The sequence below is a fragment of the Falco punctatus genome (assembly GCF_963210335.1).
Source record: "Falco punctatus genome assembly, chromosome: 1".
Taxonomy (NCBI): Eukaryota; Metazoa; Chordata; class Aves; order Falconiformes; family Falconidae; genus Falco; species Falco punctatus.
The window spans coordinates 35,829,763-35,849,128 of NC_137580.1; the positions used below are offsets into that span (position 1 = coordinate 35,829,763).

The following is a 19,366-nucleotide window of genomic DNA, read 5'->3' on the forward strand; positions in this document are numbered from 1 at the left end:
ACCAGGACATCAGAACCAGGAGCCCTGCCAAGCTGTCCTAGGGACAACAGATGCTTAAGATGTAGTAGCAATGCCTAGACAAGATTTCAGGAAAACACCTTTTTTTTTTTTTAAAAAAAAACCAAACTAACCCAAAATAACCTCGTAGAGGAGCTTCAGGAAGTTTTCATTATAGAGCTTCTTAATGGGAGAGGCATGGTGGATCATCTGCCTCAAATCCAAGTGCAAAAGGTTTTGAAACAAATGACAGGACAGATGGTATTCATCCAAGGAGTTCTAAGGAAACTCGAGGATGAAATGGCTGAACTGTGAACCATACTTTATATTTTTTCACTCAAAACTGCCTTAGTGCTAGAGGAATGGAAGGTCACAAGTATGACACCAGTTTTTAGAAAGCATTTAGTGGACATCCAGGGAACTTTGGACCAGTAATGCCCATATTGCAAGTTGGTAGGAGCCATAGTACAACTGAGAGTTGTTGGACAAGTGGCTAAATAGGACTTGCAGTTTCACAAGAGGAAATCCCGCTCTAGAGACCCGTAAATATTCTTCCAAGAAATGAGTGAACATGAGGGCAAAGGAGATCAGGTAGTTCTGGTTTACTTGAGTTCGGGCTGGTCTACTCATAAAAGAACCAAGTTGTCACTGAAGGCCTTGCATGAATAAATAGCTGGTTAACAATACAGGAACAAAACAGGAATTAGTCATCAGTTTCACCAGTGGAGGAAAATCACCATGAAAACCCATAGGTTATTGCTGGAGATGGGGTTAATGACTAGTGATTGTTTAATATATACGTATAGGACTTGGAAAAAAGTGGTGAATGGTGCCTCAAGGAAGATGAGAGCTAACAGCAAAGGACTGCCGGGCCAGCCTGTAGTGACAGGATAATAAAACAAGGTGAAATATGGTGTGAATACAAAGCGTATCATGTTAGTATGTGCTCCCCTAATGCATGTGAAGGAGAAAAAGCAGGCCTAATGTTTATGTCATGGGTCGTGTGGGTGGACAATAAACTACATTACATTAGTCTGGAGATGATGCTGGAGCTGTAATAGATAATTCTGTGAAGATGTAATAGATGTTTGCTAGAAAAGCAAACAGCATGTTAGGCATTATTAGGTAGAGTTAAGAACAAAACAAATACATAGGATTTCCTTACTGTCTTCCTAAAGGAAAAATAAAGTTTCCTTTTTCTTAGATCAGCTTAGAACAAAGCCTGTTTACAAAGTTGTTATTACTTTTCCAAAGCAAAACCTATGGTCTGAAGAAATGTAAAAATGCCTCTTTTGGTTGTTGCTTTTGGGTTTGGTTTGGTTTTTTGGGTGTGTTTTCAAAAGGAAAAACTTGATTAGAACAGCTACAGACCTGGGAACTGACTGCAGTATATACAGGCTTTAGAACTCACATAACGCAAAGAAATTGCAAATGGGTGTGGAGAGAAAATCAGAAAAAATGGAATAGGAGTTTTACCTTTGAATAGCTAATAACCTATCGAACTGTTTCGTAACAGTGTATCGCAGGCGTCTTGTATATAACACTGGTACATAACCTAGTACCTGTTGCTCAGTGATGGATTATTTGCTGTGGTGGTGGCTGTTGCTGATCCTGCTTCACTTGCCTTACCATCCGTAGCATGTATTTTTCTGTTTGTTTTCTCATTTTGGCTTGTATTTCTTTCCACATCTTGAAATATGTAAGTGTTTTGCCAGCAGCCCCTGCCATTTCCAAAATTGCTGGGCCTCTCGTACGCGCTGCATCACAGCCCTGCCTGCTTTTCTGTGATTCCATTTGAACCCCGTGTCAAGAATCCCGTAACAGAGCCCAGATGTCTAGCTCCCTGCTGCATTCTGCAATGCTCGTAGCCCTTGAGGGACACATTAACTCTGCTAACTGGGGGATGTGCACAAGTGCATGAGATTCAGACCTACCCACTAAAAAAGTTGACTGCCTACGCTAATTTCTCTTCATCAGTGCAATTAAGTAATTGTCACAGCCCAGCACCAGTTAGTGAGTGAACCTGTACGTTGCTCCAACTATCCCGATATCCTGAGATCAACTACCCCCCCCCCAGCCTCAGTGCTGGAGAGGCTCTTGATGTTCCAGGACTGAATATGGAGTTGACCACCAGAAAAATCTTTACAGCCGGCAAATCTGGTGCTCCACCTGCAAGTTGTACGGCTATGTATGGCCATGTTTCCTGGCCCAAACACCTGATGGTAACATTTGTACCCATAAATCAGTTCCCCAGCAGAGCTGAAGGGATGTTTGTGTGGACAAGATCATATCCTTCTAAAAGGCCCTTTGAAAAATGTGCTGCTGCCACCCTGAAGCCAGCTGCTGGCTGGCTGGACCCAGCACTGACCTAGCACTAGTTACCCCTTTGGGAATTAAGATCTTTAACAAGCTTTCATAATTCTTCTACCTCTCACTGATTTGCCTCATCAGAGGAGTGAGCTGCAGAGCCAGTGTTCCCCTTCAGAAATCTTGAAACCTTTTGCATAATCAGATGTAACGGATGACCAAAGTCTGCCTAGATTCAAACAGCAGTTGGACAAATTCTGTACTATTAAATAGGAAATGCCATTTCTAGCTCAGAAAGTGCTTGAGCTGTATATTGCCAGAGTAGAGGCAACGCTGGACAAGTACCCCTGCCCCATCTCCACTCCGCCCTGTGCTCCTTGGCCACACTGATCCTGCTGACCATGGAGGGGAGACAGGCTGCTGTGGTAGCTGGACTTGGTGTCTGATCTTGCATGTACTTTTCTAAGTTCTCATGTTAAGCTCAGTTCCTAAGTCAAAGCACGCTTGAACTTTGTCCATCAGAGACAAAGGGTCCTGGTATTTCTGGAGTGTGGACTCCATTCCTTTCATAATCATCACGTGGAAAAAAACGGGATACTGTAACAGGCAAATTAAAAAAAAAAAAAAAAGCAGGAGTGTTTCCTATCTCTAACTGGGAACAGTCCAGTTCAACAGTACTTTATCCCCAGTAGCAACCAGACCCCACTCTGCTATAGGGTTGCAGAATTGTTTTCTGCGGTAACACCCCAGACCATCTTACCTTCGCTCCCGGGTGGCAGCACAGGCAGCTTTCCCTTTCATTGCCGGCTTGATCAGCTCTGCCTTAGAGGTTCCTTGGTATCCTCAGGACAGGTAGGTCTTCAGGGCATTCCTCTGTGCGATTGAAAGAGCAGCATGACTAGAAGCACTTCCAGAGCTTGGAGTGCTTTATCTCACTCAACAGGTCAACAAATCCCCCTTCCTATGAACCCACAAGAACCCTCCAGAAGGCTTCTACTTTCATCCAGTTCTAATTTTGTGCATTGTTTCTGCTGCCTCAAAAGTAAAAAAATAAAAATTGTAATTGTAGCTGCCTGTTGGGCAGCTGTGATGGCCTTGAGGACTCTGTCAAGAGGTGTAGCCATCCGGCGGGCTCAGGATAGCAAGGCACCCGCTTCCAGGCAGGGCTCGGGGTCCCCTGAGCATGCCACGGAGTGACACAGTGCTTCCCCGTGGATGAGATCCCCGGCTGTGCGGAAGCACAGCTTGCAGAGGGTGCGTTTTCAGCCAACAGCCCTCAGAAATGCAGGTACCGGCCTTCGCGGCTCTGGGCCAGCTGTCCCCCGTAAGCGCTAACACTGTACCTTGTGACAAGCTGAACTTGCTTGGAGAACACGCGCCTGCACACAGAAGGTCCAGAGGACTTCATACTCAAAGATCCACCACTGTTTAATGTCAGGGCTTGTTCAAAGATACTAAACTACACTATGTTCCTGGGGAAATCCTTCCCACAAATTTTAAGGGAAAAGGCTGTATTTTAATTCCTGTTTCCATCCAGTGTCTTCGAGTGATTCAAAAGCCTATTACAAGCAGGACTTCTTCATCTGAAGACAGTGCTTTAACAACTGTCTGGGCATGTTGCCTTCTTGACTGACACACATTGCCACCAGCAGCCCTTTCCAGGAAAGTAAAATACCATCTCTCCATTCATTTTCCCTTCCCCTTTCAGGATCCCCGAGGATGCTCAGCCAGAGGGCTGCTGTTGCCACCATATGCATCTCAGGCAGTAGAGTTTGTTCTGTTTTTAATAAAACTTAGTGCTACGCTGCTTCTCCCACCCTCCTGCTCCTTTCTGGTGCGGGAGGCATTACCCTGGCACACGCGTGGCCGAGCTGTCTGAACTCCCAGCCCGCCGGAGGCAGCCCCGTTTCACACGGGAACCCACCCAGCCCCCCGCCCTGCTTCACCTGCACGCCGCTCTGGGGAGGGCACCAGTCTTGTCCCTGTAGCCATCGTATTTCTTCTCAGTGAAGTATGTTAGAAAAAGAAGGGATGTAACACGCAAACATACCTTTTCATCTGGGTGTTTGAACAGCTCTAACTCCTCCTGACAGGCTTTGATCCTTGTCACCTCTGTCGACCTGTTACCTGAAGGAACGTCTGTTTTTCACCAGTCAGTTAAGATCCATCAGGCCATAAGCTATGTCACTACCTTGCTGAAGAGTCTCCATCCCCACTGTTGTTCTGAGCAGCCACAGAGCCATGCAACGTGGTAAAATCCTCAGGGGTTGTGCAGACAGCTTGGTTGTTTTTTTTTTTTTTTTTTTTTTTTTTTTTTTTTTACCAGGTGTCCTTGTTTCAGCTGGGGCAGAGCTAATTTTCTTTTCAGTAGCTGGTGCAGTGCTGTGTTTTGGATTTAGGATGAGAACAGTGCTGACAGCACGCTGATGGTTTTAGTTGTTGCTAAGTAATGCTCATACTAAGTCAAGGACTTTTCAGTTTCTCAGGCCCTGCCAGCCAGAGGGCTGGAGGGGCACAAGAAATTGGGAGGGGACACAGCCAGGACAGGTGACCCAACTAGCCAAAGAGGTATTCCATGCCATGGCACGTCATGCTCAGTATATAAACTGGGGGTTGGGGCGGGGGATGTGTTAGCCAGGAGGTGCTGATGGCTGCTCATGGACTGGCTGGTCATCGGTCAGCGGGTGGTGAGCAGCTGGACTGTGTGTCACCTTTTATTTTTTCCTTTTGGATTTTATTCCTCTCTCCCTCTCTCTCCTTTTCATGACAATTGTTATTATTATATTTTATTTTATTTCAGTTATTAAAGTGTTCTTATCTCAACGCATGACTTTTACCTTTTCCACCGATCCTCCTCCCGGTCCCACTGCAGGGGGGAGGTGAGCGAGCAGCTGCGTGGTACTTAGTTGCCAGCTGCTCTTAAACTGCAACACAAGGACACGTTACGTGGTAATGGAGAATATTCGTTTCTCAGTGTAAAGAACGGACTAGGTATTAATATTTAAAAAATAAAGGTTTTTAACCATTAACTGGGTTATGAAGACGTACAATCGACACAAACACCTCTTCCCACTTTTGCTGTGCTTCGTATCAGTTAACGCAGCTGAGGGCATGACGAGCGAGGCAGCGCGCACCAATGCACACACTTGTGGCAGCAGCCTGTGACAGAAGGTGACCAGAGGGCTCCCCACAGTGAAAGGAGGGCCAAAGCAGCTTCAGTCTTCAGGGGTCACTCACAGTTTATGTACTTCTTTTTTAAAAAATGCAAACGGAGGCAAACTTACCTACATTTTTTGATAGCCTATCATTTTTTCTACCTAGACTCCTATAGTCCTCCTATACAGTGCTAGCCAAGCTACACAACTTACTATTCGAACACTGCAGGGGTTCAGAGGAGGCTTGCAGGGTAAGTAAAGTCAAGAGCCAGAGGACTAAATGCTGGCAACCACTTCTGCAGTTCCCCGAAGGTAAATACTACCCTGGAAGATAACCACTGACACTTCTCAAGGATTACTCTCATAAACGTAAGCAAGGTAAGATAAGTACACAGCAAAGATGTGCTCCTGCCATGCATTTTATAGCAAGAACAACAACCAGAAACAGAAACTGCAAATCTGTTTTTCCCCCCCGGAGTTGTTACTTTTCACCTATCACAACTGACAGATCTAAGCTCACCAGTAGGGAAAAAACAATAAATGCTTTTACAAAAACCCTAGTTTCTGTTCAATGGTATAGACAATTTCTTCTGCATGTTCTGAAATTTCCTCTCCTTATTCCTATGCCTCCATGGCTCTTGCACAATTTGTTCTTTTTTAAGCCAAAGGGAAAATTTGGCTTGATATACAGCAAAATCTACCAAAGCATCTTTTGTGTTTTTACAGGCTTTTTTTTTTTTTTCTTCTTATGAGAAGTCTCACAGATCAGAGGTAAGCATAACATCTTTACACCCCTTGTATAGTGTAATGGATCTTGAGCTTCTTGGTCTAGTTTCAGAGCAGTAAGCTGTTACATTTTGGCTTTAGGGACTGCAATTTGGAGGCAGATGGTATGGAAGAAGCAGACAGTAGTAAAGGAGGTTGACTGACATTAGGGAGAGAGAATGAATTGATTCTAGGATGCCATCAAGGGGTCCAGCATCTCTAGTACTGCCCAAAAGGTACTGCTGGTTCTCCTGGTGCCTGGATCTCTGGTAATGCAGAAAGATATCCCCTCCTGCCTATCAGTCCCTGTTTCCATCCATAAAAGGGTATTCTCTCTACATGAAATACCCCCAGGATTTTGCCAAAGGAGCCTTTTGAAATCTGAATACAGAAAAGAGCACTCACAGACATGGCTGGGAAACAAGAATCCCATCTGTAAAAAAGCGCTTTAGGTTTCAGCACTTAAGTTTGCCCTCAGGCCAGAACTTGTGTCTTCCGTGTCCTGATTTAATGCCATGCTCTTTTTTTCTAAGAAACCTTCTCAGGGGAAAAAAAAAAAAAAGTTTGATTGAAACATGTTTGTTGGTGGAAACACAGACTAAGATAAAATACAGAGTCAAAACACTACCAACTAGACCTTCGGGTCTCTTTAGAAATCATTCTCAAGTTCATTTTCTATGCACATATTACATCTACCTAACTAGATCAGGGCAGGTGATACAAAAATCCAAATGGTGTCCATGTGGCAACTCTCAGTGGGAATTTCATTTTTCATTTCACTTGAAAAAAAACTGAGGCCCTACAGATGCAACAAAAGGTACCTAGATAAAAAGTAAAACAAAACAATTTTAATATTTGTAAGTTTGAAACAGTGAGGTTGTCTAGATTTTGAGATATGGGGTTTCTATAAAGGTAATAATCCATTTTTACTCTGTAAAAGTATAGTAAACCCAAAAATTCAAATATTTTATTTACTTCACCTAAAAAATAAGCAACCCATAAGTAAGATATACATAGGTTTCCCAGATTTATCCCTAATAAATTTTTAAAAGATTTATACAATTTCTACAGAAACGTACAGTGTATCAAAATCTGCATAAATCAAATTTATAAAATATGTAGAAATGCATAGTGATATTATCATCAACTTACAAAGCAAGAATATGGGAATTATTTTTTTCCAAGCCGGCTATAGTAGGAAAAAGTCATTACAGCAACAGCTTCTTACGACCTCATGTTCTGTGAGGTTTCAGTCTCACGTACAGATTCATATTCACATACAGCATCAGCTTTCAATGAATTGCACAAAATACCCATTTACAATGCATACCCGCACAATTTATGTGCCACCATTCTTTCTCTTATGCATAGTTGTATGATGAAATTAATCTACCCAACACACAAAAATGGAGTCAGTTTTCATACACACAAGGAACGAGTACCGGCACACACTCTTATTTTCCTTTTTTCCAGTTCTCCCTCCTTTATTTTCTATTTTTCTTAGCTCCGAAAGGATAGATGAGAAGTTTAAAGAAACTAGGAAAGATCCCAATAGATCAGTGCAGACAGCCCTATAAAGATCAAACTCTGCCACCAAATATGATACATAACCCTTGTTAACATCAATGGAAGCTGCATGCAATGCTATTCTAGATTTTGGGGAAGTATTTAGTCATATTTAATAGTGTGACATGTTATAGGCATAACTCTTTATGAAATCAGTACACTGATGTCAACATTTAACAGTCACAAAATCTGGAATAAGGAAGGGAGGATAAGTCATTTCTCCCCCACCCCTGTTCATTCAGAGTAATTATTTATGCTCCTAAGGGAGTTTGCATTAACTCCTTTCCAGAATGTTTTCAGAAACTACTTCTTCACATTCTAGTCTGTACACTATAGCACCAAGCAGTTGTATTTTGTGTTTGTAATCCCTCAGGAGAAGTTTCCAATGACAAAAATAAGAATAAAATTAGTATGAATAAATGCAGTTTCAGAATTTCCATTTATCTTTTCAAATCTAAATCTGGCATCCAAACTAGTTGACACATGTCCTTGTAGAGAATTGCGCAGCTGTGTTAAGAAGCTGGATGATTTTTCCTAATTAAAAGTTTTAGTCCACCTCTAAATGATTGCCATTTTAAATAACAATATAAATGAAGCATTGGATTCTAAGTTTTACATAATTGTGCAGCTTTATTTCTTTTTTTTTTTTTAATAATTTTTATGTAAGGCATGGTTTAAACAAGCAAGTTAGTGCTTATAAATTCTTAGCTGGAATCGCGAGGGTGCTTACTTCCATCAAAATGTACCACATCACTAGACACTAAGCTGCTCCTTGCACCATACAAAGCGTCCAGTCGAAGTAGAGCAGCCAAACTGGCAATAGAAAATTGTCTTCGGTAACACAATAATTACATGGGGTGGTATGGTTGGTCCCTACCCCTGGTGACAGCTCAGAAAAATCCACTGCATAATTTCCAACAAATGCTCTTCTTGTGAAAGAGAGAAATGAAAGAGGCACTAAATATGTTGAAATTCACCTTCCAAAAAAGCAGCATGACTGTGAGAGAAGGCCACCCTGGCTAATAACCTGTGGCAGTGCTTAGTAAGATGTAAAATTAAATAAAAATATACAACAGGTTGATAATCACCAAGTTCTATGAAAATCTGGTTACTCCAACCTTTTCAAGTGTGTGTAAAAAAACTGCCTTCAGACCCCTGAGTGTAATCCCAAAGAAGACGACAACGCTTTTAGCTATGTTCCTTTGAAACATAGCTAACAGCACATTAATTTACCAACATCTTAAAACAAAAAGATGTAAACATCTACAGAGTTTAAGGTAAAGCAGTTTTGTAAACATTAACTGCGGATGATAATGTTATTGTAATAATCACAGTTCCTCTACGTCCTTCATCCAAGCCAGGAGGCTTGCAGCTGTACAAAGTTAATAATTGCAGCAGTTTTCAGGCTATTTTCAGTCCTTTACAAATTAATGTGTCAGTAGGTAGGTTTTGTCTGTCTACACACTAAGGATGTTGTTCATTTCCCATTTTTGTGTTGCTTTACTGGAGTCACACTCAGAAATAAAAACTTGATGGAGGACTTCGGAGCGATCCAAGCACTTCCCTGACGGAATGTGAGTAAACCTGTGCAGATTCTGGAAAACAAAACCATCAGGAACATGTGTTTGTTTTTTTTCCTTTTAACATTTTCTTCACAACTGCAATATAGGTATTTACAAAACCAGGTTTCAGGGTCCTAGAACAGATCAGTTCTGTACTCAGTTTACTATTTGTTAAACCTAGACCTTCCACAGCCTTCGTATTATTAAATGTTCGATATGAGACGCCTCCCATTTCTCTTAGGCAACAAACTACTAAGAGAATGAGCAAAACTGTGTCTAAAATGCTTCCAGCCTTTTCATCCATCCCGTAACCGAACCAAAAGATTAACCCTTGAGGACAGCTCTATGAGAACTGGCCTCACCGGGCAGATCCTCCTTCAGTTAGCCCTCACATAAAGCAACTGCACAATACCAACATTAACCACACTAGGGGAAAAAAAGCACCAACTTTGTCCTGGTTTGGCTGGTAGAAGGAAAAGAAGAAGGTATGGGGGCAAGCCCGGCCTCCGAAGCAACTGGCTGCCTGATCAACTGCACACCTATTGTACCTAGCACATTCAGGTGGAGACTTGCACGCTTGGTTCCTTCCACACCACTGTGCTGCCACGCTCGAGTCTCACGCATTTGCTAAGCGGCCTGCGGCTCCTGTCCTGCTTGCTGACCCCCTGTGCCAGAGGCAGCTCTGACTTGCTGACCAGTTGCATCTAGCGTGGAGAGCAACAGAGCAGAAGCAAACCCCAACACTGTGCTGGGCTGGGGTGCCTCACCTGCCCCGTGCACCCAGCTCCCCCCTCCATCACCCTGTCGCTCCACACACGTGTGCATGTCCGAGCGAGTGCTCAGCTCCTGCCATGTGGCCGGGCATGGGGGTCCTCCACCTGGAGAGGCAAACAGATGTCTGAACTAAAGCAGCAGGCAGGCCACCACCAGCCCTGTTCTGGATGTTTGCTTACAGGCACTGAAGCCCTGCTACTGCTCAATGCTGAAGCAGCACAGATCTTACGCTCACCAAACCGGCACACATATTAATTCCAGAAACAACCAACCAGCCAACCAGATAAAATCTCCTGGCAGCTTTCATTTACACGAGGCCACAACATTTTTCAGCAGTTCATAAGCATTTCATTCCCTACACCCTCCTCATCAGAAGAAACGGTCATACCCTCTGTACTGCACAGCACAGCATGCCAAATTTCTAGTATTTGGTTAGTTACACACCCCTGGTGGTCCTTTCGCTCCCCCTGCTCCCCCCTTCCTTTTTTTTTACAATTCTGGAAACCAGTCAATGTTTTGTTCTACAGCCTGGACCGTGACTACTGGGCTTCCTTATAACTTGTGGCGATAAGCAAACAACTATGCAACTTGGTACCACTGTGGAGGAAACGGATCTTCTTGCATAAAATAAATGCTTAAAGAAGAGCCAAGTAACATGCTGGGACACACTAGAATGGCTGGAGAATTAACAAGTGCTATATATTATTTCAATATTAAAGCAGAAGTCATCAGGACTTAAATGTCAGGTTTAAAGAATTTTTGTGTCTATACGGCACAAGAAAGCTGGGTGGAAATGGCATTATGGTGCTTGATATTTCCTAGCTCTATGCAAATACCAGAAAAAGTGGAGTGGCTTAAGGGATAACAAACAGATCTCACTGCACTCAACACTGCCTATGTCTTTCAGACAAACACAAGCCAGATAACCAGCTAATGAATTAATAAATACTCAACATGCTAGACCAACTGAAGAAAAATTGACACACAATGGTTTCTTAGACACAGAACCAAGTTATGTGTGGCTATATCCAAAGATAATGTCACCCTCAGACTATTCAGTCTCATTTTTTAACAGAAAAAGAAATAGAACCTGACTTTTTTTGAAGTAACACTTTCAAAACTAGTATTATTAGAGGACTTACAGATGTAGTGACTAAATAGACTGTAGCAGCCCTTGTGTATCAGCCAACATTCCAAGTCTTTATTAAAAATTCACAGATTTTGCAATAGCATTATAATGGCGCCACACCCAGAATTCACAATACAGCATGTTATTAGAGAACAGCTCAAGAACAGGAAAAGAAATACTGAGGGCGGCAAAGACAACACAGACAGGCAGAATAATGCTGTGTTTACCTGTTCCTATATAGGCTTAAAAAGATCTTCTGCCTTTGAACAAAGCAACACTTCAATTCAGACCTCTCAAAATTAGATCTAATATTGACCCTAGCTGCTAAATGCACCCCAGTGTTTAAGTAACCTCACAGCGTACATTAGACAAACAAACTTTCTTGATAGAAAGCAGGCAAGCAGAGAGGGTGATGGCACTAAAAGCTTTGATAAACTCTTGTCACTGGTAGTGGACATAATTTTTGCTTCCTCCGAGACAAGTGCTAACCCCTAACATACCTGTGGCAGCATATGTAGCCTCATGAGATTTTCTGTAACGATTCTGCTACAGAAGACAGTGACTAGTAGCAAAAGCATCTTTCCCTGCAGGAAGTTTTCCCAGCAAGCACGTATTTACGAGAATGTGTAATTAGCAATTTACTCTACTTGGTTCAGTTAACTTTGTTGTAATCTTTATTTTCAGATATACATAAAATATTTTAAAAAAGGTGCAAAAACTATAAGATGCAACTATGATTTATTTTCTGCTATATATGTGTTGCATACCTTGAAGTACTGCCAGTCCTTGTATTCATTCTGATTACAGTGTGTAATCATAATTTTGGATCCATCCGGTCCTTTCGTTAAGCACTGATCATACTGCATGAGTTGATTCGCTTCATTGATTCGGAAAAGCTAACAGAAAAAAAGAAAAGTCATCTTTTTAACAGCTGACTCATTAAAATAATGAGTATTTCAGAAACACTGAAAATACCAATGTAACTGCATCATTCAAAACATTCTCTGGTGTTATTACACCTATCTTTCAGGAGGGTTCTTTATTTTACATGATGTAACACACTTTTACTATCACGACACTCAATTTCACGGATAACTTTCCTGTAGGATTTAGAAGGCTAAGAAACCTACCCAGCGAGAAAAAACCCAATAAAAATAAAGGGATTCCTACTCGGAAGATTTCTGAAAGTGTTTAAAAGCCTTTGTATGATTTGATGGCCAAAAATTCCACTATTTTTCTAAAGGTCTGGCACCAAGTCTTTGGCCCCAGATAGTAATTTCATGTGAAGACACTAAAACTTTGGGATTTTACCCATGGAGGAAATCAAACTAACGCATCCAGGCACAAAAAGATTACCCTAGCTTCTTCTTATGAAATAGCTGTTATTGGGTTTTTTGGGGTAACATATACAGAAGTAGGGAACATTTTCATTAAGTATCAAAATTAGAGAGACATTTCCAGGGGCTACATGATTTTTAAAAGCCTAATCCTGCACGCGATTTCATGAACGCCATGACAACAACTTGCTTGACTCAAATCTGCATCATCACAAATAAGGACCTCACATTCTGAAATGTTTTCCAACAGAAAGAGGAGATGTAAAGACAGAACAGCATATCTGTGTGATACTGTGGATAGGTTTGTGAAGTTACAGGACAAACACAATAGTAGCCTGGATCGCAACCATCTATTAGTAATTACGTTTTGCCAATTAATTTGTAAATGAAGCAGAGACAAATTTGTATGTGATTTCTTGTCTCCTGTGGTGGAAACTGAGTTACTGCACAAAAGTGTTTCATACTTCCATTAGAGTGAAAAAACTGTGAAAAAATTCAGCCAAAGCATGTAAGGGGGTTGTTTCCTGAAGGATTAATTACTAAGTGAAGATAAATGATGGATCCACAGCAATGCTAAGAGCTGCAGTTATTCCAATGCAGTGATATGGTTGCTTTGAAACACAGTTCTTGCTTCCTCACGTACCTGCTTCACTGAAGAAGAGATTATGAATTTGCCTTCAAGTTTGCACCACTTGTGTTTGAAAAGATGTTTTCAGGTTCCCATATTTTAGCAATGTCAGTATACTTATGGAACCCCCCTAACTCCTATCTTTTTAGGTGGCATCTAAGTGACTCTATGCACAGGCTTAACAGAAAACCAGCCTGTAACCATCCACAGCAAGCAATTCTCTTTCAGACTTGTCTCCAAGCTCCTTACCTGATTTCCCCCCATCCTATGGCATGGCCCCAGCTCGACGAAGCCACCATTGGTGTGCCCCATGCTATCAATGCAGTAAGCGGTTTCAAAGCCTCTAATCTGGAAAAGAGGTTTTGCACTCCAAGTTAGTCTCAAGGAAAAAGTAAGTGTGAAGGAGTTCAGAAAATTCCTGCTTATCTTTCAAATCACAAACAGGTATCTGACAGAGACATGTGTCTAACCTGCATATGAAATTCATATACTGGTGTTAATTGTTCTGGGAGATGGAGCTCCAAGCTGCCTATGATAATTTGAGGCTCTTATGTGAGTCAGAACACACTGATAAAGCTAGAATTGCAAACTTCAGTTCCAAATTAATGACACCGAAATGTAGGACTTTCAAGTATTTTAATTTATTCAGTCTCCTATCAAAGCATGCTCAGTCTTCAGGTCTTCATAAATAAAGCAGGAGCTCAGCTAAGCTGCTCTCATCTTGCGGATGAGAGAAACGGGATGCAGAGAAGTCAGGCATGGCAGTTACTAACTGCAGCCAGGCACAGCCCACCGACCCGGCTGCTCAGATGTATCTTCTGCAGCAGCAATTACATGGAAAAAAAAGAGGTAGAATTGGTGAGGGGTAGGCACAGGCATACAGATAAAGATGGAAAGTCCCGTCAGAAAGCATTCCTCTACTGCTGATTATCCCACTCCCTTCTCAGAAGGGCCAACAAACAGCTTTACAATGACTTTATGACACAAATAACATTCTTTCCAGACCTATTTTCTTTGCCAGAGCCACTTTCTTCTTTGTGACGGTAGAAGGAAGTCTGGAGGAGTAAGCTTAGACCTGACTTCCAGAGAGAGTGTTTAGGAGGATGAACCCCACACTTTCATTCCCGATAATTTGGAAATGCCACTAGTGTGGTGTTACAAATGGGGGGGGGGGGGGGGGGGGGGAATTCCTCACATGTAGGATAACTAGCAGCCAGTGAAGAAGAGTTGAAGAAAGCTTCAGAGAAGTCTCTGAACTTCCGACTTTCCGGTTGCTTCACCAGAACCACTTACTTTTATCAGGGATGGTTTCCTGCAGGGTGGCCATTATTATTTTTTCCTCTGCAGATACTTTCACCTCAATAAGTAGTAGTATATAATGCACCTTTCCTAACCCTTCACATGGATTCAAAACGAGGTCTAAGGCTAACATAGTAACTGATGCTTTGTGCTAACTTTTAGGTAAGAAAAAGAGGTGGCATTGTTCACCTGGTCCCTCAGACAGACTATCTGTACCCCCTTCCACCATGCACATGCTCTGTATCACAAATTCCTCAGAAAAATTAGAGATGACAATTTCTTGGCTGTAGTAAACAGCATAGATCTGTACTTCCTAATGCTCTTCTTAAGTTACAAAAACAGGTCCATCATATCCTGGGAAAGAAGGTTATTAAATTTGGTTGGGACACAGAGTCTCCTCTGCTAGCAAGACGACTTCCTGATTTTGCCTCCACAACCTGCAAAAGTGAAATTAATAGAACAGATAGGGCAGAGCTGGAACCAACTGAAAAGGGCAAAAAAATAAGTGAATCTGAAAGCAGGCAGGAGACCTGCAGTAAGAGCTCTTCGTGGTGTGGTCTAAATGCCAGTACGAAACAGGCAGGGTTCAGGAAAGCGTCCTGCACTCACTTGGCAACACACTTTCTCTCTCTGTCTGCCACGTGAAAATGCCAAATTTGTAACCACATTCTTATTTAGCAAAGTCATACTCATGTACACTGATGCTGGAAATGACTGTTAAGGAATCGTATCAAATCATTACATGCAGGTAAGGGATTTACTGAGGCTGTAACTGTGTAAGTACATCTCAGGCTAGCAAATTTAGGCAGAATGTACCCCACCTGGATTTCATGATCTATTCTCTATGCCTTCACTGAAAATGATTTTCACCTATTGATCTTTGCCAATACTGCTACACACACAGGATTTGCATTTTTTCTTTAAAAAAACCCTAAATTCCAATTACGGAAAAAAAAGAGTTTTAGATATACCTGAACACAGGGCTAGAGACAAAATCATCCTTCAAGGACCTGTGGAACTAATTAAAAAAAAAATCACACCTCTTGAAGTAGATATAAAGTCTTTTTCCTAGGGTTTTATCTCTATAGGTCTCTGGCTAGTATCATATACCTTAATAGAGTAGTAATCAGAGTCTGTTCTCAGACTGATGTCAACTAACAATTGCTTCCACTTGAATTCCCAATTTTTTTTTAAAAAAGCTCCTAAAATAAATACAGGTTATGTGCTGTACTTACCTCTCCCCAGTCCACATTTTTAGGTGGTAAGGGATAATATGAAGTTATATCATATGCTATTTCTTCCATAAACCACTTAAAACTTTTGCAGTTATGATCTTCACGGAATTTTTTCAGCTCAGATATATCTCCATAGGGTAGCGCTTTTGTCTCCGGCCGACTGGCGTAAAAGTAATCTTTGTATTCATCCCACCACACTTCTACAACTCTGACATAGTTCTGTGAAGAACAATGAAACTGCTGAGACCTCAAAGCACACACGGCAGGTTGGATGCAACTGCAGGTTAATTTCAGAAATTTAAGGATTTCTCCACTTAAAAAATGACAGTGTGAAAGTATTATATAGCACTAATCAGTCACCTTCAGCAGATTATACAAGACACATGCATATTATTTTCGAATGACAGTTTAGTACTGAAGCCAGCAAAATAAACCGGCTTGCTTAATGAGAGTACAAAGTCTTTTCCTACGTTTAGAGAATGTTTATTTGAAAATAAAAGACTTTTCAGTTACAGTACAATAAAATGCTGCAATCATTTGCTGTGTACCAGTACTGCAGTTCAGAGTTTCTATTCACCTTCTACAGTTTTAACATAAAAATATGCATTAGTCCACTAAAGGTGAAAAAATTAAGTCTTAAACAGGTCAGCTATGACACACCAAGAAGGTTTTATCTTGTTAAATAGTTTACTGCTGCTTGGAGAAGGGGAAAAAACAGTTTGCCTAGTGAACAAGCCTCTCCCTCTCATCTTTCTTCTCAGTCTTTCTGATGGCTCTTATCTCTGTATTACCTGTACATGTTCCAGATGCACATCTCACTTTGTACAATTTTTCTAGCATTAATGACCTGGTGTTAAACAGTCTAAATAGATCTGACTAAAGGCACAAATTACCGTGCGTTTTACTTAATTCACATCCAGTATAAATTGAACAATGCTATAAACCAGCACATTTACCATGGGCATAGGAGGGTACCCAAAGAGAAAGAAAGCTATACCTGCATCCTGCCTTGTACAGAGAAGAAACTTAAGAACACTCAGCAGTGTTTTGTTGTCTACAGTAAGCAGATGAGCAGACTCATGTAAGGTGTTTAGATATGCTGTAAGCATTTTTGATCAGCTTTTCAGAAGAGTGAAATGGTTTTTATAATTTCAGACAAGGCAAACAAACATCCTGCCTGCACTGAGCAACAGAGCTATCATTTGCTATCCTGTCTTCCATTGCTCTGTCTCTACTTTCAGCTATGCCCATTTCCCCCTACCCTGCCTTGTATCAGTCCTAGCACTTGTTTGATCACAATGTTAATCAATTCAAATTACTAACAGAGGCCCTTTTTTGGTGTGTGTGTGGTGTTTGTGTGTGTGCCAGGTTAGTTTGCTGCCATTAAACTAGGGACATTCCCTTTTCAGAAGAACCAACTCCTTGCTTGGCTCAAGTCATACTCTGAAACCCTACCAGCAGTCATTGTCACAGGTAATGTCTAGGAAGATGGCTCTGGGATTGCCATTCACAAAGAACTTGGTCTTTGGGAACAGGATTTACCAATGCCAAAACACTGCACGAGTGAAAGCTTAAACTAGGCAATAGGAAACCTTAACAGGAGGGTTGTCTCTCTGCTGGTAGGCGCAAACTTATGTAAAAACATTTGTCTTGATTCAAATTACCTCTTCAGATATAGACAGCTGGCTCACTCGTTTCTTGAGGTGAGGTCTCTACCTTTAATATCATGGCTTGAGCAACATTTCTGAACCTGCAAGGTGCCTGAGGAATTACCAACTTTTATGATGAAGTGTAGAGCATGCCATTTTCCCAGGTGTCATTCACTGCTTCTTAATTAACAAATAGAGCCACAAAGGTCTGAGAGATGCTCGAATACGGCATTTGCTAACTCAGCCTAGGATCAACCCTATTAAGCCAAAGGGGGATTACAAACCCATCATCGTCACCTCCAGGAGCATGCTGTAGTTACTAGAGTTGTTCGCACACTGCAGCAAAGGTGTGGGGTGCTAAGAGTAAGTATTAGGAAATGTGATTTGTACCTCAAAGATGGGGAGGGGTGGATCAAGAAGATGGGTTCCAGGAATATTAACTCTTAGTAATAGTGGGATTGGCACATAGATTTCCCTCCTGTGGGGATGACCACCTTAGCTTTAGACACTACATAGCTTTAGATACAGTGTTCTCTAAATTATTACTAATAGTTTAAATAGAGTTATCTAAAATAAAAAAACACCGTCAAGGTTGCAGCAAAACAGTACCTTTAATGTAGGAGAAGACCCAACGTACACAGGGGGTGGGTTTCCTTGCCATCCCTGGAGACGATAGATGTGTCCAACACGAGAACAAGGAACAAACAACAGCTTTCCCCCACACTGCCAGATCTACAAGTTAAAGCAAAAGTATTATTAATATATATGCACAGGAATTTAAGAAAAACAGATAATAAATTATGGAAGAAATGCCAACTACTTTTCTTACTATACCAAACATCTGATATATTTTAATATTTTTGCTTCAGATGTAAGCATAAACATAATAGGTCTCTGAAATGAAAGGCTTGCATAGCGTACATCTCCAACTCAGCCATGAAATTACTCAAATTACTTTTTAAAAAAGCTTTAAAAAAAGTTTGCCATCTGTTCTGGTTTCAGCTGGGATAGAGTTCATTTTCTTTTCAGTAGCTGGTGCAGTGCCTTGTTTTGGATCTGGTGCGAGAACAACACCAATAGCACATTGATGGTTTTGGTTGCTGCTGGGTGATGTTTACACTAAGTCAAGGACTTTTCAGTTTCTCAGGCCCTGCCAGCCAAAGGGCTGGGGGGGCACAAGAAATTGGGAGGGGACACAGCCAGGGCAGCTGACCCACATGGGCCAAAGGGATATTCCAAACCATCTGATGTCATGCTGAGAATATATAAACTGGGGAAAGAAGGAGGAAGTGGGAAATGTTTGGTGTTATGGCGTTTGTCTTCCCAAGTAACCATTAACACATGACGGAGCCCTGCTGTCCTGGGGATGGCTGAGCACCTGCCTGCCCATGGGAAGTGGTGAATGGATTCCTTGTTTTGCTTTCCTTGTGCACGCAGCTTTTGCTTTACCTATTAAACTGTCTTTATCTCAACCCACGAGTTTTCTCACTTTTACTCTTCTGATTCTCTCCCCCATCCCACTCTGCAGGGAGGGAGTGGGCAGCTGTGTGGGGTTTGATTGCTGGCTCAGATGAAACCACGACACAGTCTCATTCTATTACTATCTTAAAACAACAGTAATGAATGAATGCACAAAATCTGGAACTGACTAATTTTTATTATGACAGAATTAATAATATTTTGATTTTATTACAGCAATTCACATACCATCACTAAGATGGGTTTTGGTTAGATACTCATCACACCTAAGTTTTTCTTAATAAAGACTAGTAGGAGATAAGGATGCCTTTGGTAATCCATTATTCTAAGTACAAACAGATTTTTCTTTAACTAGATAGCTGAAAATAAAAAAATGGGTAAAACATATCGTCATTCTGAAATTCCCTCCCTTCCACACATCCTTTATTGGGATTTTTATTGGGAAAAGAAAATATTGGGATATTTATTGGGAAAAGAAAACATA

The 19,366-nt window shown here is 41.4% G+C and overlaps 1 protein-coding gene across 3 annotated transcripts in view; it reads right to left on the reverse strand.

Annotated features, from left to right (window-relative positions):
* Positions 1-8,419: 8,419 nt before the first annotated feature.
* The window catches only part of GALNT7 (polypeptide N-acetylgalactosaminyltransferase 7), a 74,348-nt gene continuing 63,401 nt past the window's right edge, over positions 8,420-19,366 (reverse strand). For all 3 annotated transcript variants that reach the window (XM_080372493.1, XM_080372492.1, XM_080372491.1), the window contains 5 exons: positions 18,013-18,135; positions 15,755-15,973; positions 13,470-13,568; positions 12,023-12,151; positions 8,420-9,385 (listed from right to left, as the gene is read on the reverse strand). In XM_080372493.1, the coding sequence (XP_080228619.1) occupies positions 9,248-9,385; positions 12,023-12,151; positions 13,470-13,568; positions 15,755-15,973; positions 18,013-18,135 (708 nt within the window). In that variant the 3' untranslated portion in view covers positions 8,420-9,247. The remainder of the gene's footprint in view (positions 9,386-12,022; positions 12,152-13,469; positions 13,569-15,754; positions 15,974-18,012; positions 18,136-19,366) is intronic.